The sequence below is a fragment of the Xyrauchen texanus genome, chromosome 49, assembly GCF_025860055.1.
Source record: "Xyrauchen texanus isolate HMW12.3.18 chromosome 49, RBS_HiC_50CHRs, whole genome shotgun sequence".
NCBI lineage: Eukaryota > Metazoa > Chordata > Actinopteri > Cypriniformes > Catostomidae > Xyrauchen > Xyrauchen texanus.
This window is the reverse complement of record NC_068324.1, coordinates 10,914,105-10,935,503: the sequence shown is the minus strand read 5'-3', so window position 1 is coordinate 10,935,503 and position 21,399 is coordinate 10,914,105. Positions and strand designations below refer to the sequence as shown.

Here is a 21,399-nt window from a genome sequence, read left to right as displayed (position 1 = left end):
GTCGCGATAAGAAGGGAAGATGATTTTGCAGGGGTGGTGGCAGGAGGTATGGCACATAAGCTTTTGCTTTACGCTGATGACATTTTTTTATTCATCTCCGACCCTACTAGATCTATGCCTTGCCTCCACAGAATTATTCATTCATTTTCTAAGGTCTCAGGATGCAGAGTCAATTGGTTTAAACCCAAAGCTTTCACTATGACAGCTTACTGCCCAGTAACGGCTTTTCAGCAGGGCGCCTTGCAGTGGCATTTTATTCCCAGCAGATTTGTCCTATTGAGTTAATTTTGACCCCTAAATAAAAAGGTTTGAGTGATGTGGGCAGGTGGCTTCATTACATTTATCTATGATTGGGAAGGTTAATGTAATTAATAGAAATTGTATTCCAAAATTTCACTACCTACAACAATCTCTCCCTGTAGATGTCCCCCTCTCTTATTTCAAGCAAATTGATTGCATTGTAAAGTCCTTCATTTGGAATGGTTAGTGTCCTAGATTACATTTCAATAAGTAACATAGGCCGATTGACAAAGGTGGGCTAGGCCTACACCAAATTATTTTGTTTTATTATGCATTCGGTCAGACATTTGACTCATTGGTCGCTTCCACTTAAGAGAGACCCTCCCTGGTTTTGTATCGAAGAGGACATTCTTGCCCCTATTTCACCATAGTAAAGCCTATCAAACTTATTGGAGAAGTTAAATTACACCCCGTTCTCACATATGCACTCAGTATGGACAAAAGTACTCTGGGAGAGGTGATTACTCCTTTTGGAAAAGGTCATGAGGCATCAGTGTATTACTCCCTGCTAATTCAGAGTCTGGGGGACAGAGCTTTAATTTCTATCAAGAGATTATAGGACAAAGATGTAAACTTGGTATTGGAGGAGGGAGTGTGGGCTAGGACTCTAAAAAATGTCAAGTCTGTATTTAACGATGCAAGGTTGCATCTTATGCAATTCAAAATTGTACATTGATTCTATTGGACCCCCTGTGGATTGTACAGGCTTGGTCTTAAAGACACACCCACCTGCTGGCAATGCCAGTTGTTGGAGGGGTACATGGTCCATGCCTTCTGGTTCTGTGCCAAAATTCAAAAATGTATTCCAGAATGAGTCCAGGATTTCACCTATGAGGTGCTGGACACTCAAATCTCACTCTGTCCAAGACTGTATTTTGGGTGATGGGGCAGTCCTGAATAAGGTGATAAATATATAAAAAGCTGGGTCCTAACCAGCGTGATGATTGGCAGACAGGTAATCCTCAGGGGATGGAATCAACTGATGAGCCCTCATTTCGTGAGTGGTGCACAGAGTTGGGTAGAGTGGTGGCATTTGAGGAGATGATTTCTAGATGGCTGGGTAATCTGGAACTATATGGCAGGAAGTGGGGCAGTCATTTGTCTCATTTGGAATGCTCCTATCGAGGGGCAGTGGAGGGAGACAATTGTTTTATTTTTGTGTATTTTTTTTATTGGTGTGTTTATATATATATATTTGTGGAATTTTGTCCTTTTTAATATGCTATTAATATTCTATTTGTGTTTCTGTTTATATGTGTGTATGGTGTTGTTTTGTGTTTGAACCTGTGGGCGGTTATAAGTTGATTCCAGATGTATAATTATTTTTGTTAAGTCTATTCTTGTCTTTGTTGGAAAGAATAAAACATTTTAATAAAAAAAAAGAAAACTAATCTTAAAAGTTGTGAAGGCTAGTATTAGCTCTGTATTTGAACTTCATAAACAGCCCCAGGCAAGCTAAAAGCTGTCCTATCAATTCTGTACAAACTGCATTGAACCCCTGTGTGCTGAGGTGACACTACTTCGTGTCCATGAATTGACGGAACATTGCATGAATTCTAAGCAGAAATACGCTGACACGCATAAGACAATTTGGATGCTATCCAAAGCCCTTTAGAGGTGTTTTTTTTTTATTCACAGACATGTTGCACAGAGAATAATGAACAGTTATGTGACTTGACAGCTGCACGGAGTACATTAATTGCAGTAGACGGGCACTTCTGCTCATATTTCTGCCCTCACACCCACAGAGAACTCACTGCACAGAAAAACAGACTATTCTGAGTTTTTCTCATCCACACTATTAAAGATATTCTGGTATATTGGTCTTTATCTACAGATGATGATTAATAATTTGGCTTCACATCTGATTTGTAAAGCAAGAAGGAATTTGTGTGTGTAAATACATTCTCATTGGGGTCAAAAAGACAAATAATTTAACACAACATGCTTTATCAACACAGAGCTATCAAAAACCAACATTACATAGAAGACTACAAGCCTACTCGGAACAAGCCAGAATTTTCAGCAAGCATAAAGATGCATGACAAAATGTTAAGATGACACAATGCATGTCTATGAACTCACCGTTTAAAAAGTACTTTGATGATTATTTAGAGACTACATGTAGGTTATTTCTTTAATTGTCTAAATGCTGAACAATACATTCAAAGATCCAATCATTTACTGGGAGAGCCAATATCAGAAATTCATCAACAGATAAAAATTGTGCCTATGTATACATTTCTGTCCAAAGCAAATTTGTTAATTAATGGACCCAGATAGTGAAAGAACAGCCAACAAGTGTCCAGCATACATTGGAAATCCTGCAATACTGTTTAAAAAGTAAATTCCTCATTGGTTGAGAAAATGCCAAAAGAGTGCTGAGGTGTATTCTAGGACAAGATTACTTCCCTTTGTGTTTTTTCACAGTTTTTATGACTTTACTATTATTCTAAAATATGGAAAAATAAGTCAGTGTGTACAAACTTCGGACAGGCAGTGTAAATGACCTGAAAATCTACTTTCACTGACCATCCCATGCCGAATTCCACATGGGCATCAAACAGGGCCACGATGGGGGCGGTGGCAGCTCTCCAGCCACTGACACGAGAGCGAATTAAACCCTCCTGTTTGTCATGACGAACCACTTTAATGAAGTCAGGATGCTGCTGGTTGGTCTCTTCCACAAACCTCTGCAGGTTTTCTCTCAGTTCAGCTACATATGAAGAGAAGGAAAGAGGGATTAGTTGAAAAACAGGGATCAGGTTTCCCACACTATTTGCAACATGATCACACAGAAAGCACACACCTAGCTACCAAATATTCCAGTACCCCGACATTGTTCCAATTCTGCCAAGTTACTGACAACGGCATCTCCCTTTAAATTTTGGCATCGGTTCAAATGCAAATGTTTTTTCTAAGGTGCGAATAATAAGTTTCTGTGTGCGTTGCATGAGTGGCTTTAAAAACCTGGGTTCTCTTCCTATGTATAAGTATAATCAATGATGAGCCTGATTCAGAGATACCATTTTCCCTCTAAAATCAAATTTTTACTCCTCTGATGGTTAGGTTTAAGGTTTGGGTTTAGGTTAGGGGGTAGAGTCAATAAAATAGGCATTCGTCTTCAATTTATTACTTACATTTACATCTAATAACAACTCACTTGACAGCTTGATCTTGAGAAATTTTAGAGATATTTCAGAACAATGTGTAACTACAAAAATGTATACAATAGAAATTTAAATGACTTTTCAATGACTTTAAATATTTGACTTATAATTGCCATGACTTTTCCACATATCTTAAATTCCCTTATACTTCCAGGTTTTCAATAACCATAGTAACCCTGAGGGAAAGAGTAAAAGACAACATACAATCTTAAATTCCTACCTGTGTTTACAACATCATCCTTGTGGCATCTGTGAAAGTTTCAGTTCTTGACAGAAATGAAGAATAGAGACCCTAGTGATATGGGTACCTTACTTTTATTACTTTCTACTCAAAATTAGTTTATATAGACTAACCCTTCGACCTCTCAGGGAATTATGAACATGAACTGAAATATTCTGAACATCAGACACTAATATTTGCCAGCGCTCTGTGATATTTGGAGTCTCTAGCGCTGTCTGACGGTGATTACTCCACTCCCATCTGTCTCCTATGCTGTTTGTTTTTATAAGAGAGACAGACATCATCCTGTATCACCATGGCAACCAGATGGTGTGATGTGGGGCTGCTGTCAATCTGTGGGAGAACGACATGTCCACACCTCTGAACCTCACATTAACCCCCCACTCCCTCATTATAACACACACACACAAACAAAGGAAAAGGTCACCATAGCATAACCACTGTGAGCTGCTACGAAGTTTTTATACAGTAAAACTAAATAAATGTGAGGTGACTGAGAGCAAATAAAAGCCTTTGCTTTCTGAATGGAGATGAACTGAGATGAACCCACCGAAGTAGCGAGCTTTATTGCACACCTGAGCCGACCCATGGTTATCGTACAGAAAACAGATATAAGATTAATATTAGGTACTAAAAGGCAGTAACTTTGAGCAGTGGTATTTATATCTTTAGGCAACCCATTTAAAAAATAAAAAAAACAACCCATGAAACATCAGAAGATAAAATTACAATTTATTAGAGAAGGAAATGTTATTTTATTGTATTTGTTTTTTAGACACGAATCTGACTAGTCCTGGAAAACCTGATTTTTTTTTTTCCAATCTGCTTTTGCACATTTACAAATCATGTCAACCAGTTTGATAAGCCACACCACTCCCTCTCTCCCGCAGACAGACACACGACCACGCCCCCATCACCACAACTCGATTCTGACTGGCCAATGGTGCCATCTAGTGGTCGGATATTTCTCAGTAACAACCACAAATCCAGATATCAGACTGCTCATCCGGGTTTCTGAGCCATCGTTAATAACTTACGGATCACTGTGTGATCTCTATTCAGATTGAATTGAGTATGCTAATAAAATCATTTCAACTCAAATCAATGTTTCATGTGTATTTATTTATTTATTTGGCAAGTAGTCTTGTAATAGGATGTATAATGAGCAGTCAGATGTTCATTAATTACAGAGTAAACACCAACAGAACTCCAAAGCAAACCGGAGGTGGATTTCAGCTGTTCATCAATTTATTTCTATTCACTTAGGCCTAATTACAAATTTTCAATGCAAATTAATGTTTCATGTCAATTTATTAGTTTATTTGGCAAGTAGTCTTGTAATAGGCTGGATAATATGGAGGGAGATAATTTTCACAGGTTTCAGTGGTCCAGTGATTTATTTCTTCTCACATAATTACATAATTTCAATGAAAAACAATATCTAATGTCCATGTATTTATTTGTTTTGTTAATAGCTATGTAATAAGTGGGATAAAATCCAGTCAGCCATTTGTTATTGTAAAATAAGCCTCTTCAGGGTGATACAAGAGTCCTCCGCTTTGCGTCGGTGTCCTGGTTTCTCTGTCTGGGAGACATTTATTTTGTGATAACAATCAGCTGATTGAAGAAACACTGGTGTTTAGCAATGGATGTTTTGCTATTTTTTATGTTCTTAATGTGGGTATTATCCAAATATCAACACATATGTCACAGACAATTACTTAAAAAACAGGATAGGTGGCATATACATATTGCTGCAAGGATTACAACTGTCCTGTTTTTGCCGGGATATCCTGTATTTTTCTGTGTATTTTCCCATGAATTCTCCCTATTGTCCTGTATTTAGTGGGCAGTAAAACATACTGTATTGAAGGCTTCGTGTCCCGTATTAAAGTATCAAAGCGTTGGACAGCGAAACTCTTGAAGAGGACGCGCTCAAAATGTCAATACCTTATATTGCATTGTGGTGGCTAGCAGCAGGTGTGTGTTACCACACCTCAGCGCATCTCTTTGGGTGAGTAAAGCCAATGTCTGTATTATTTAAAAAGAGGCTTGGGTGCCCTGTAAAATATACAGTAAATGACACATGTCTGCGTTACATTCAGAAGTCATCATCCCAGTGCCTTGTTCTCATGGCATTTACCTTCCGCTATTGGATTGCTGAAAATGTTTATAAAACTGTCATTTTTATTGAAAATTCCCTTGTAACAATCCTAATGCATGTTGGGTACATGTTTCAAAGTTTCTTTAAAAAAGTAATTCATAACAAATGACTAATTACCACTCTAAAACTGTAATCAGATTACTGACTTTTCTTCAATGACAAAAGTAATCACATTACCAATTACTTTTAAATTGCTTTCTGAAACACTTTCTAAAGAAAAACATTTGTTTACCACTCAATCTAATGTCTACTTTTCCTCTTTGTTTACTGACTCGTTAGGGGGCGCACATCCTTCAGCTGTTGAAAAATGTGAACAGACGTACATATTAACATAATTCATGTTTTCAGAGTATTCTACATATATAATATCAATTTAGAAATGTGTAATCCAAGTGAAGTAATTGGCTTGCATGTAACAGAGTCAGTAAGTAATCTGATCACAAGAATTTGAAATGTACTGCACTACATTATGTTTTGTATTAAACAGTCTTATAATTAAACAGATTATAAGAATCAGTTTCTACTGATGGAGTCCCTGTGTGGGGCAAGAACAAGGGCTGTGTCCAATCCTGCTCTCTACTTCCAGATGTCATGAATCAGTATCTCGGGAACACAAATTCGGACACTAGCAAGGGCATTGATCCACTAAACATTGGGACATTAATGACTCAATTACCTGCGACATAATTACAAAGTTGCAGATTAAAAAAGTCCCCAAGCAAGTACTCACCGTTGTTGCTGTTGTCATCGACAAGTATGATCTCCTTGAGCAGGTGGGAGGGTGTTTGATGAATCACTGAATGAACAGAGCGCAGGATGACTGACAGAGCTTCATTCACAAAGATGAATACGATGCTGACTTGTGGTAGACTGGAGGGGTATGAGATGTTTCTGCACCTGGAGGACAGAAAACCATAAATAGAGGGTGACAGATCTGCAGGGGGTAACAGAAGACATCAACACTTCTGTAAAAGCTTTCTGAGCAGTTTTTCCAAAGTTAAATATCCTCTCCCGTTTTGTGGATTCTGACAAAAGGCCTTTGCACACCAGAGGTGATGTGAAATGCAAAACAATTTGCTGATGAATAGCCCTTTCACGTTAAAAGGGAGTCAAATGATTTGCGTTAACACATGCATGCCTTTTCAATAGCTGATGCTAATCGACAAGCAATTTTACTCTGGTATGTTAGATGCCACAAAGCCTGTAGCTCCCTCTCTACCTCACTTCTCTTTCTTTTCTTCTTCAGTTTTTCTCTAGAAGCATGTATCAGTTCTTTCAGCCGGTTGGCTCTCTGGTCTGCAAATGAAATGCATGTCCTTGGTTATTGTTTAAGGCATTTCATCGTCAGGCAAAAAAAAACAAAAAAAACCACTGACACTGACACAATTACTGTAAAAAAAAAAAAAAAACCTTCTTTGTCGGAGAGCGAATGTTTGCTCCAGGTATGAATGGCTTCAAAGGAATCCATTGTTTTGATTCAAAATGTTAATCGCTCAGAGAAATTGCTGCAAAAATTTGTGTTTGGTGTGCAAATGTCTTTAAAGCAAAAGTTAATGTAAAGATTATCCATATCCAAGTCATGTGTTGTTTTTTATGCGGAACAAAAAAGAATCAGACATTCAAATAAATATTTGAAGAATCGTCATGCAGCTCTTTTCCTCAGAATGACAGTTTAAAGTGACCTCTCAAGCTTCAAAAAGGACAAAACACCTTTAAATTATCATAAAACTCCATATGAATTTGCGCTATATTACAAATGTTCTGAAGCCATACGACAGCTCTGTGTGAGGAACAGACCGAAATTCAAGTCATTATTTACTGATAATCTTCCCCTCCGTAGTAGCTCTCAATTTAAATATTGAAAAAGGAGAATATTTCTGGCGAATAAGATCTTACATTTCAATCCATATGACTTGTGCATTATGTATATCAAGTCCTCTAAAGCCATACGATAGCTTTATGTAAGAAATAGACCTACATTTAAGTCATTATTCACTGATAATGTTCCTCTCAACCCTAGCTCTAAAATAAAATATGGAAAAAGGGGAACATTCTCTGTAAATTATAACTTAAATTAAGGTCTGTTCTTCACAGACAGCTTTTTAATTATGTCAGAAGACAAACATGGTCACTTTAAATTGTTTTTGTCCATGTGATGATTCTTTAAAAATTCTCAACAACACGAGAGTGAGTAAATAATGACAGAAATAAAAAAAATATTTTTTTTGATGAACTACTCTAATTAAAAATGGCATAGTAATTTGTGAGGAACTGCAGTTCTTTAGACTGGAGTACCTTCTATGTGATTCCTTTTGTTCATCACAATGAGCATGATGAAATTAATATTTCTAAAAAGAACTGATACATGCTTATAGAGAAAAACTGAAGGAGAAAAGAAAGAGAAGTGAGGGAGAGAGGGAGCGACAGAGATTCAGATGGTGACCGTGAGCATTGAGTGAATCACCCGTCTGGCCTGAGGTCTGGGATCGCTCTGTCCAAAGACAGTCTGTCGCTGAGGTAACCGTTGTAACCATAATATTGGAACTTCTTCAGGGCCACCTTCCGGCTGTCTGGGCCAAGGTTATGACCCCAGCGGGCAAACAGCGAGTCAGAGAGGGACAGGTCTGCTGCTGTGTCTTCCCCATCATTTAGAGGTTTCTCTAAGGTTCAGACAAAAAAGAGAAGCAATACATAAGTGTTAGTCCCACCATTCATCCATTTATCTAGGCAGTAAAATATAAGTTTATTGATTTGTTTTGCAATTTTTGTCACATCATAATACTTCCATTTGTGTTATTTCAGTGGTTCTTAAACTTTTTGACTTCAAGGTCCCCACTGGGCAAGACAAGATACCCCAATGTAGATTAAGATATTTCCTCTGGTACTTGTGTTGTGATGACAAAGCTGCATGTATTTTTTATTAATTTTTTTCTACAGTAACTAAAAGTATCAGTATCACTTGACTAAAATAAATGTGGTCAATTTTGTGATTCCAGAAGTTTCACTGTAGCACAGAATAAGAACGTTCAGGTCAGAAAGATAATTGCTTTAAAAAATGCAGGTTTTCTTTTTCCATTCATCAAGTTTGCGACCCTTTCAAGGTCTTAAGGACTGCTAATTCACCCTTTTTCTAACAGAAACTCTCCATCACATTGCCTAGGCAGCAAAACCAGAGCAAAACAATAATATCTACCTTCCGCTACATCAAACTCAAATACTAAGAAATGATGACAGCATGCAGATTTATGAATGCTGAGTGTGCTAGCAGAACAGAGAGAAAGTGCCCAGACATTGCTCAGAGAATGATGAGAGGCCGATGCAGGTAATTAAGGAATACTAATTAACAGCAGAGAGGTTATTAAATTACAGACACAGCAAAGAGCTGGCCCAGGGAGGATCATTCATCTTTGCTACTGCAGATACTGTGAGGATGGAAACAAGTTAAAAACAGAAAACATGGAATATAAAAATCCTTTTAAGAGGCCTGCATGTAGGTGATCCGGTTTCATGCTAACATTCCTTCAGATTAGGATTCTTGCAAAAGCAGTCCTTGATCTTAAAACAAAAGCTGCTCATTTATTTTTTATTAAAACAGATGTATATATATATATATCAACATATGAATTCATATTTTTAAATCTATTATGAATAATATTATTTTAGAAATAGGTGTAACCCAAGTAATGCATTTAAAAGTAATTGCATTAACTGAAAGACAGTAACTCTAATATGATTATCTGTTATCTGAAGAATTTCAAACGTACTATAACATGTTGTACAACTTTTTGACAAAATGCTAGAACTTACAGCCTACTATAATGCTAAATAAATACATTTAGTCTTTTACTAAATAAAAAGATATTAAAAGCTCTGTGTGCAACATTCAGTTATTCTAGCTAAACAAAACAGGGTTACTCAGAATCTGGTACTGTATTTCCAAAAGATCTCTTTTAAATCACACAAGGTTGTCTTAAATCACAAATTTGAAAGGATTCACTTCATGAGATAAATGTTGTAGGAAGGATCCTAACTAAAATAGGTTTGTCCCCCTCTTAAATGCAACAGCCTCTTGAGTGGAGCATCATAGCAGACGTCTGGCGTTAGTGACTTCGCCTGTGGCATATGCTGTCTGGCTGTCAATGCCATCTCTGAGGAGCTTATGTAAAACAAGACACTCAGCATGAAACCCAAACTATCGACTTTACAAGAGCGCACACAAAAATCTGCCTACTTTTGCTCTTTCATTTCTGATAAAAAAAGCATCTCTCTGTCATAAATATAAGGGTCATATATGTGTGCATATGACATGTGGTTGTGTTGTGTGCCTGTATGTGTATGGATCTCTGTATCTGACTCACATAGTCGTTATTCCACTGAAAGCCAAAATATGAGCGCACTCACATAACCCTAATGAGCTCCACAGATGACCTGATGCTTTTGCTGTCACTTCCATCTCAACAGCCCTGTGAGATAACAGTTTGTAGCCACAGAAGCCTGCTTACTGACAAAATTCTGGCCATTTTCTAAGATTATTACCAGGACAGTGAATTTGTAAACAGGGATGCAAAACTATGAGGTGAAAAGTGAGAAAGTCATAGTAGGTGTAGGTGGATATTATCAGTCGATTTGTTTATTGTTTTTAAAAAAATAATTGTATTTTTTTAACTGTTTAAGCTTAAAGTAACTCTAAAGTAATTTAAATAAGGAAAATGTAGCTTCGGAAAAGGTGACTAGCTGAAAGGTGAGTAGTTTGCATCCCAGTCCTCCTTTGACTAGACTTAGTCTGAAGAAGCCACTCACACATCTTTTCATGCCTTCATCTTCGTTGTTGACACTGTTACTTGTTGATCATTTTGTGACTTCAATAAAATCTGCACTTGGGTTCTAACACCACAACTCTCTCTCTCCTTTGTGACTGCGTGGCAGAAGACTAGTCCTCTGATTTGGACACAGCAGAAGAACCTACTAAGAGCATGGAGTTGACTGGTACTTATGGAGTTGTCCAGAGAGGATCTTCCTCTTCTGGAATATTTAGTTTTACCAACTCACTGACTCCTACAAATCCATTTATGGTATGGGACTGAACTTCCACTGGAATACAGCTTTGCCTGTGCATTCGACCACGGAGGTCATTTCCCAGTTGCTGCCAGCTCTCTTTGAGCCTCCCACGGCTCTGCCCCAAGTGCCTCCCATGGATCTGCCTGCCTTCATCAAGCCTCCTACAGCTCCACCCTCACCCCCAGAAACTCCACCTCCAGCAGTTCCATCCGCTTCACCTCCTGAGACTCCATCCTCTCCTGAAACTCCACCTCCTGTGGCTCAGCATGCTCCGCCACTGCCTCCAACTCCTAAATCTCAAATCCCTACTCCTGCTGCTCCGCCCCCTAAGTCTCCACTTCCTGCAACCTAATCACTGGATCATATTTCCTCCCTGGAGCCACCTCCCAAGCCTCCTGACCCAGTCCCTGCTCTGTGGCTGCCCTCCCAGTCCTCCTGACCCAGTCCCTGCCCTTTGGCCTTCCCAGGCCTCCTGACCCAGTCCCTGCCCTGTGGCCTCCTCCCTTGCCTCCTGATCATCCGCATACTCCTCCATGGCCTCCTGATCGTCCACCAATTCCTCATTGGCCTCATAATCATCCCCTGTATCCTTCCTCGTCATCCGCTTCATCCTGCCCTCCTCATCCGTCTTTGGGTGCCAGGAGTCGCCCCTTAAAGGGGGGACTTTTATATTGACACTGTCTTCTGTTGTAGTTTGCCCCATACTACAACTACAATTCCCATGATTCACTGCCCTCTGTTCCCCATCTTAGTTCCAGGTGTTCTGTTTAGTCATCACTCTGTATGTACTTAATCCCTAATTTTCTGTCCTCCATTCACTAGTCTTATTCTGAAGTAGCCAGTCACACATCTTTTCATGCCTTTAGATTATATCATCTTTGTTGATGACATTGTTACATGATCATTTTGTGTCTTCATTAAAATCTGCACTTGGGTGCAGTCTCTCCTTTGAGACCATGTGATTGATAGATGGATAGATGTCCCATATCGAATCAAGCTGGTCAGATGGTGTCACAGTGAAATCGTACCAGATTGCTAATTTAACATTGATATAAGTTGGAAAAGTTGTCTACGGTGGGTAAGTGACCATCTGAAAAGTCCACAAATGGTGCTAAACTTATGGAGTTTTTTCTATATAAATCTTCAATAAGATCAAACAATGTATGAATACAATTACTGAGACATAAAGACAAGTACAGGTGAAGTAAATAAACAAATAAAAGTAAATAAATAAAAATTATAAAAAAATATGTATAAATGTGTTCTCATTTTAGCATATAAGAAAGGGTATACCATTTTTATTAAAAACGCATTTTAACTCTTAACGGGTTTATTGATAAAACTGTGGTGGATTTCAGTGTCCCTTATTTTTAAACTGTCTAAAAGTGGCAACCCTATCTCCAGCAAATCCCAAAGACTTTCAATGGGGTTAAGGTCAGGACTCTGTAGAGGTCAATTCATGTTTGAAAATAATTCCTCAGGCTCCCTGAACCACTCTTTCACAATTTGAGCCCAATGAATCTTGGCATCATTGTTGTCCTAGAATATGCCCATGCCATCAGGGAACAAAAAGTCTATTGATGGGATAACCTGGTTATTCAGTACATTCAGATAGTCAGCTGACTTCATTTTACTGCCGCATAATGTTGCTGAGCCTAGACCTGACCTAAAGCAACCCCAGATCATAACACTGCCTTTTTTGTTTTTTTCAAACTGCGACTTTTTTCCCCGGCCAGACAGTGTATGACAGCAATGAAAATAGTCTGAGTGTTATAATTTTGTCCCTAAAAAAAGAGCCATCACAGAAGGCTATCAAACACAATACATAGTTTGAGACGTCTTGCATGAAATTACAACGACATGCATGTACAGTATATACACTGTTTAACATAGTTTGTGAATAAATAAAACCAACTGTGAAAAGTGTGTACTTTTAAGACACTTTATCGTCTGAAAATCCTCAGGGCCAAAAGTGCCTATAAATGAAGATAAATATTAAATAATGCATAAAGTTTTCCACCTTCAGCTTGTAGTTGTGATGTAATAATTGTTTTAAAGTTGTGATGTAATTAACTTGTTGGTCCCATAGTAATACTGTAAGATAAGACGTATGTCTATGAGGTTACAGGATACTCTACTTGATTAAATTAGCCCTGTAGTGCAGGTCTAAATGAGGTGAGAGCAAATACACAGTGAAGATTTATTACTTTAACACAGTGTGTCTTATCCTCCAGAAAAGCTTTTTATGTATTAATGATGGCATGTTGCATATAAAATTTAAAAGAAAAAAATGGTATGATTCAGACCATAAGATTTCAATATAATTTCTTATTTTATTTGTGGTCAAGGATGTAGACAGCTCTTTGCTCATGCAATTTTGAGATGCCTCTATATATTGCCTGCAGCATCACAGACCAATTTCATTATTCGCTCACTTTATTTTTCCAGTGCAAATATTTGGCACAGACACGGCCATAAAACAGTTTATTGCTTTTTTCAATGCAGTGTAACCTTAATCCAAATAGCCTTTACATTTCAACACATTTGAAAGCCTCCCTCCACCGCTCTCTCTCTCTCTCTGCAAACAAACAGCCATCATTATACATTCTGTCCTGTCAAGAGCTGCTAAAATAGCACTAAATTGCAGAACAAAATGACTAGATTCCCAAGGCTATTTCCACAAGCAGTACTATACAACAAGTGTAGTGATTAGTTTTGTAATCATGACAAATACTGTAGCGCTCTATGACTGTTGAATAACAATCTGTAATGCTTAATTCTAATATTACTTATTAAACAGTGTCATACTGGGCCAGTATCTTAGTCTAAACATTTTGCAAATGTACCTCTGTTGCAATTACCGGATAGCCAACTGAGAGCACCAATGCTCAGACATTATTCTCAGGGTTGCTTGTCAGAATTAAATGGCCTTTTAAATTCTGATTCAGTTATAAAATTTGAATTGAGGTAGTAAAAAGAAAATAAATATTGTAATTTGAAGAAAGTAGAATTCAAATGGAAAGACATTCCAAGAAATTCATATAATTGCTGTAAGTGTAGTTTCTTTTATTGCAATAGATGTACTTTTTCAGTATGAATTAAACATGTTATTATACATGGTATAAGGTATTTCCAGAGACACTAGATGATATTTATATAGAAATATGTATTTATATAAATTATATTACTTTTAGTAAATTAACTTTAATTTTATTTCTCTACACTCGAATTTACACCAAAGTCTTCAAAATAGAGAGCCAAGAGTCATGCATGACACCATGCAAGGTTCAGGCATGTGAACGGCGAGCTCTTTGCTAGTTTTAACACTATTAATATCATAAACAGTGAGATTTGATACACTCTGTTCCATAACTGTTCTAGGAGGACAATATGTCAAAGAATTAAAAATCCTCGAGCTCTGGGAGACATTAAAGGACACTTATGTGCTCAAGCTGACGCCCCAGACCAGGCCCCAAGCCTGGGAGTCAATCTGGTCGGAGAAACATGTTGGCAGTGCTGACAAAGGTCGTTGTTGACTTGGAGGATCTTGCTGTACTATGTCGATCGATCACGACCATGGAGATTAAATTCACTGAGGTGGTTAAAAGAGTGGGAGATGTCGAGAAATTGATAGATTATCTGGAGTCATCGGAGAGGGAATTATCTGCTAATCTGCTAGTGACCAAGGTGGATTTGGAGCATGTCTGGGTGAAGTTGGAGGCCATGGAGAGCCATAGCCGGCAGAATGTCCTTATTGCTGGAATTCCTGAGGCCGAAGAGGGTCAGGATATGGTGAAATTCCTGGACGGACTCTTTCAGTGTCTGCTCGACATAACAGTCCATAAAGTGGAAATTTCAGCTTTGCGATCCACTGAGAGAGATCATCCGATAAAGATCTGTTACGCGAGGCAAGGATTAAAGGAAGGCTTTCTTGGAAGAACCACAGCATTTTTCCCACACTTTGCGAATTCGACAAGAGAAATGTAATTGATTCAAGGAATGCAAGAAACACCTAGCAGCAGGAGTTTGTTTTATGGAGTAACACTCCTTTGGGACAGTTTAGTTGATAAATTTGGACATTCTTTGTGCTTATGCCTCTTATTGGCTTGAGTTTGTTTTGTGGAGTATTTCTTGCAAGTAATTCAAATGATTATGTAATTTGTTGCACTAATGTAGCAGCCAAATAGGCCAACTCTCTGAATATTCGTTTGACTGTCCAAGGAAATGGAGCGCATATTTATTTTTTTGTGCTAGTTCCGACTAGTGGCAAAAGTTCGTTTTAAGAAGGAACACACCATTGTGACAGTTGTGTGGATGAATCTGTTGGTAGGTCTGGTGGTAGCCATGTGTGGCCAACAGCTGAGACACTTCCTGAAATACTTTTTCTTTTCGTTTGGTCGCTAACGAGAGGAACGTCTCCACCTTGTTTATTGACCACGGTGTGGTTTTGCGCACAGCCATTTCTTTTTACAGTTCGAAAGTCACGTGAACAAATGATACTGCTATCACTGTAGCTAACTTTAAAACTAGCGGGTTGATGTCCCATGCCACAAATCCAGTGACGCTGGTAGTGACAAATCTCTGACCAATCAGTTACCTGTAGGGTTATGACGTCACATAATAGTATCGGCTCGGCTCGCTTGGAACCTCGACCAAGGTGGTACTAACAAAAGTACCAGGTATCAGGTAGTGGAAAACCACCAAAAAGCGAGCAGAGTCGAGTTGTACCGTGCAGTGGAAAAGCCCCTTTTGAGTTTAGAGGGATGGAGGCCAGTTGCCGCTGTCGTGCGCTGGGTTAAAGTGCACGTTTTCTTTTTTCTGTTTGTAGCTCACCTGATAGAGTGTTTTGGTGGTGTGTTGTGATCCGGGGTTTTGTTGAATGTTCAGAGTTTTGTGTGTGGGATGTTGGGCACTCAGATTTCAAGCACATTTTCTGAAGAAACCAGGTAATTTTGTGTCGCTTCTATAACACTCTTCTCACACGTCAGCTTGTGTGCTTAACCAGCTTCTAACCGAGGTCTTTCATGTTCAAAGTCCAACACTCTACCAGGTGAGCTACTGCAGAAACTAATCACTTATAAATAAGTGTATAAATGTGAGTCTAATACAAGTGTTAAAATGTAAACTTTTTCAAATGATGCATTAGAGTAAATGCGTTTCGTTTTGATATCATAACATAACAGTGTGTGATTAATAGTACAAAAGTAATTATTTATAAAGTCATAATCAGTTGTTGTAGTGCCTCTAGTGTTCTTTTCACCAGGAAACTGCAGCGTAACATAGAACGTGGCACGTCAGTTTGTAAAAATGCAGTTCAATTTCATTTACTAGGTTGAATAAAGCTCAAAAGAACCCCCCCAAAACTCTCAAGCTTCAAATGTAATTGAAGTTTATGCTGCCTTTATGTGCTTTATGGAGCATCAACATTTTGGCCTACAGAGCTAAAATATTCTTCTAAAAATCTTCATTTGTGTTCTGCAGAAGAAAGGAAGTCAGACACATCTGGGATGTCATGAGGATGAGTAAATTATGAGAGAATTTTCATTTTTGGGTGAACAATCCCTTTGAAGTGATAGCTCAGCCATAATTTAATATTCTGTTATCATTTCCCTACCCTCAATTTCCCAGTTATGTGGAACACAAAATATGTTAGACAGAATGTTAGGGACTGACAGTCTCGGTCACCATTAACTATCAAAATATGGAGAAAAAAACACATTCACTGAAATTAAAATGGTGACCAAGGATAACATTTTGTCCAATATCTCCTTATTGTGTTGCATGGAAGAAAGAAAGTCATACAGTTTTGGAACAACATGATTGTGATGATGACAGACTTTCCATTAATAATAATAATTCTGTAATACATGTTCAATGTGTATTATGTAATGGAATATAGGGGACTAAACGTCTATTATGTAATTTGTTAAAGTAACTAGATACTCACTACTTGAGTACTCTTTTAATTGGATACTTTCTTACTCTTATTCAAGTAATTATTTATGTTAGTACTTTTACTTCTACTCGAGTAATTATTATTATTTTTTTAATTAATTGTATTTCAACTTGAGTACAGTTTTTGGCTACTCTACCCACCTCTGCGTGCAACACACAGTCATCATAAAGAAGCTATTCCGCAAATATAACGCAATGCACAGCCACATTCAATGCTAAATTAATTATTCAAATGCTTTGCAATAATTTTTGGAGTGTTTAAGTATGTTTCTGAGCATTTTCCACAGAATAACAGTAAATGCCATTAAATTGCTTTACTCTAATGGATGTGCAATGGTCACTGGAATTTCTTACTGCTATATTATTGTTATTACTAGTCAGGTTTCTATACATGTTGCGATTTTAAGAATACCGCAAAAACAATTTGTGACTAAAGCCATGTGTTCAGGAGAACAAAATCTCCACCTCCAAGGAAATTGGCACAAAATTTAAATGGAAGTTGTAGCCACTGGGGAAAACACTGTAGCACTTTGTAATAAATTACTTATGCTTTAGAGTGCACAGACAAAACGCTCTGATGAACCTCATAATTACATTACCATTTCTAGCCTTTTAGGGGACATAAGAAAACCAAATAAAAAAAATTAGCCATCTGAAGAAGGGTATATGTTTTTTTTTTTTTTCAGATTTTATTATGCAATATCCAATAAATTTGCTAACTACTGATATCCAAGTCTGGGAACAATTTTGTTGCAATGCATTTGCAAAAACAGTGTGCCATGTCATCTAATAAAACACATGTAAATACAGAACTGAACTTACATCAGTCACATGCAGACCACGTGGTGTTTGTTTTCTTTATTACAGACGAAGTGGCTTTAGATAGACAGAGGTTTGAATATTACATATAATAACTAGAAACATTATTCATTTGAAAGGGTTATGTGCTGCTTAAAACAGTACCTGCTATGAATACAATCAAATAAGTCCAATAAAAGCCTATATTATTTTAACACCAATAAAAGGTGTCTATTTTTTTTAACTGGATGTGTCAGAATAAACACCTTGGTATTGGCATACTAACATACTCTTTATTTCTACCATAGACTGACATAGCAGAAGTAGTAAGAGTAGTATATGAAGTATGCCATTGCAAACTCTCCCATGAAACACGTCGCCGTTGTCATTGGTGAGTCTAGCCAATTGCGAGAGCCACAAATGCACCCTACAAATGGCTTAAAGTTGATGCACTGGATATTCAGCTTGGACAGAAGAAAGTATAACATTGAAAAAAATGACACACTTCACCTTTAACTAAAATTGCCAGTAATACTCAAATATTGAAAAACTACAGAGGAAAGAAAAGATGAAATTAAGAGGGAAAACACCAAGTTAAGAGTCTTTTAAACCCCAATATGTGTATCTGCCCTGAATATTAATGCTAGACTATATCAAACAGCGTTAACATTTTTTCCAGAGGTAGAATACATAAATCGCTTGAAGGATGATGGCTATAGGGAAAATGCTCCACCACAGTCTTTAAACAACATTGTGACCAGAGGCAGGGCAACCCAAGGCTACAGGATGGAGAGACAGAAGGTACGGTGTCTTGAGCACCTAAATGCTCCGTTTGCAAACATTTGCCATCCTCCCAATCCTGTACCAAGCAGCTTATGGGACATCTTGATGGCAAAGTTTGGAAATATATTTCATTCACTTTCTCAGAGGCAGAGATTTTTTTTTTGCAGCTCTCCAGGGATGGTGACAGAGAGAGAAAGTGAGGCTGTATTTGCTGACCTGGCTCAGCCTGGAGCCAAAGCCTGTGCTGGGAAGGAGTGGGGTGGAACGTGATTTGTCGTCCAGGCTGGCCATCTGTCTGACCACAAGAGAGGCAGAAAATGGGACACAGTTGAGTCTGCTGGGTGGTACATGACATTCTGAAGTTTAAGATGTACATCTAATCCATTATGAGTTTATGTAAGTGGATATGTAAAAGTTACCGGGAATGTCTTTCACCGGTATAGGGGAGTTCGGGGCTAGTTGTTGCAATGGCTATTTCTCAATAACTACAAGGTTTTGAGTCAAAAGTCCAATTACACAAATGTGTTTTTAACAAACAGTGGTAGGGGTGGGTGATATACCGATAGACAAGAAATTTGACAAATGTTATACATTTTGGATTATCGCCTCAAAGTACACAAAATCACCACTGCATGGCAAGAAATGTGCACAGCATTCTATTCACGTTACACATATGGGGTACATATAGAAATGGAGGAGGAAGTAATGCTAGTTCCTGAAATACCTGTGAACATGAGGAAGATTGTGAAGAAAAGGTCCAATCCTCCGTGGTGTGGGATTGGTTTGGCTTTATAAAAAGCTTTACAGAGCAGAAAACAGTGATTTGCTAGGCTATGTAGTGTAAAGTATATGTAAATATCCATGTGCATGTGCATAAAGTATCTATGAGTTTTCATGGCTTCACGTGAGACTGAGAGAATTTAAGTTTTTCAGGCTCTGACCATTTTTTGGCGGCCGCCCAAGTGAAATTTCGGCCACCAAAGCAAATTCAATGACATTTATCTTGCATTCTAAATATGCTTTTCATCTGTGCAGCTGTGATTCACATGATTATCGCACAAGCTATCTATGGAGCATGCATCTGCAAACAAGTCCAGCAGGCTTCCCATTATTTGTGCTCCAAAGACAGGAGAGAGCGAAGCGAAATCACTCAGGCCACTCAATATGGTTTCTCTCATGCAGGTTTTTAAACTACACACCATCACCCTTACAAAAATAATGTTCGAATGATGTTAGATATAAGGAAAATAATCAGCCATGTTTGCCATCATATATTCTCTATAGGGATGACTTAAATCATTCTAATTCTGTGAATATTTTAAGTTATGCAATATTTTGTTTGTTGTGGTGCTTTGAGAAGATGTTGAGTTTCTTAATAATATTATACTATAATATATTATACTACTAATAATAATACTATATTATTATTCATACTAATATAATACTATATGTATATTATATATAATAATAATAATAATAATAATAATATTATACAGCATTAGACTGAAATGTGTCATAATGTGAAATTTTGCATTATGTAAGGTTTTATGTAGTATTTAGTAAGGTTAATTTAATACCAAGTTGAGTGTTTTTCTTTGAATATGTTTGTCAAGTTCCAAATAAAGAGAAAAATTCTATAAGGTGGAATAGTATTTAATTAACTGACTGGATTATTTAAAAATAGGCATTACAGGGGGCCTGGGTAGCTCAGCAAGTAAAGACGCTGACTAACACCTGGAGTCGCAAGTTCGAATCCAGGGCATGATGAATGACTCCAGACCAAGTTGGCCCTGTTGCTAGGGAGGGTAGTCACATGGGGTAACCTCCTCATGGTCGCTATAATGTGGTTCTTGTTCAAAATGACAAAAAAAGCATACCTCAAAAAATATGACAATTTATATGACAATTAATCGGGAAAGCCCATAACGAGAGGTCTCATTGTCACAGCCCTAAAACAGACAATTAATCGCAATTATTTGTTAGACAATTAACCGTCAGCCAAATGTCATTATCGTGACAGCCCTAGGCAAGGGTCAACTAATGATGGAAGATTTTAACCAAAACATGGAACTATGTTCTCAGGACAGGGTATTTTCCATAAATGTCAGGTCACAGTTCTCATGTTTTTATTTGGGTAATTTGTCACGCGTTTTAAATGTTAGAAATCTTTAAAATGTATTAATTACAATATTTGTTGGTCGCAACCACTGATCTATATATAAATATAGATCAGTGGTCGCAACAATGTTTGATATTTTTATGGTATACATTTTTGTAATACTTTTACTGTTTAAGCCCATAATAATAGGCCGTTTAATGGCTGGTTTCATTGTGACAACTTACCCCAAAAAGGGTCCCAAAAGCTCATTGTATGTTCAATGAACTGTACCTTTTTCCTGGGCTATAATGGTGGTAATGACAATGTTTTTTGTAGCCAAAACTTTAAGTGTGACGAATGTGCCAATACAAGTAATTGTGAGAAAAAAATTGTAAGTAAACATTAAGAAATATTCACTGGACTAAAAAGTGTGACAACTAGCACATCTCCCTTATAATGGACAGAAGACAGAAAACAATGTGCCATGTTGACCCTATTGAGGGTTTGAATAAACTATAAGTGATGATAACAACGTATTGACATCCTGTTCCTTTAATTAATTTAATCCAAATGTCTATCACTCTAAATGTCAACCTTAATTGGGTCACTCGAACTGGCTGAGAGTGAATAGGTGTTATATTCATAACAGTGGAAATGACCAAGCTGCTATGTGAAGCACTCACTGGTGATGAATGTCATCTTCACTGCTCTTCTCATTAAGAGCTCTTATGTAAGCATCTGCTGGGTTTAAAATGTCCTGTTGGCACCATGACGACAGCAGAACAGTCATCTCATTTGACAGACCCTGTTGCCTTCTTTAAGGGACATTTAA

General features: G+C 37.7%; 1 protein-coding gene across 1 annotated transcript in view; it reads right to left on the bottom strand.

Annotated features, from left to right (window-relative positions):
- The window catches only part of LOC127640563 (polypeptide N-acetylgalactosaminyltransferase 18-like), a 68,807-nt gene that overhangs the window by 28,548 nt on the left and 18,860 nt on the right, over window positions 1-21,399 (bottom strand). The window contains exons 2-4 of the mRNA XM_052123190.1: window positions 8,340-8,535; window positions 6,606-6,772; window positions 2,833-3,016 (exon numbers count right to left, since the gene is read on the bottom strand). Of these exons, the coding sequence (XP_051979150.1) occupies window positions 2,833-3,016; window positions 6,606-6,772; window positions 8,340-8,535 (547 nt within the window). The remainder of the gene's footprint in view (window positions 1-2,832; window positions 3,017-6,605; window positions 6,773-8,339; window positions 8,536-21,399) is intronic.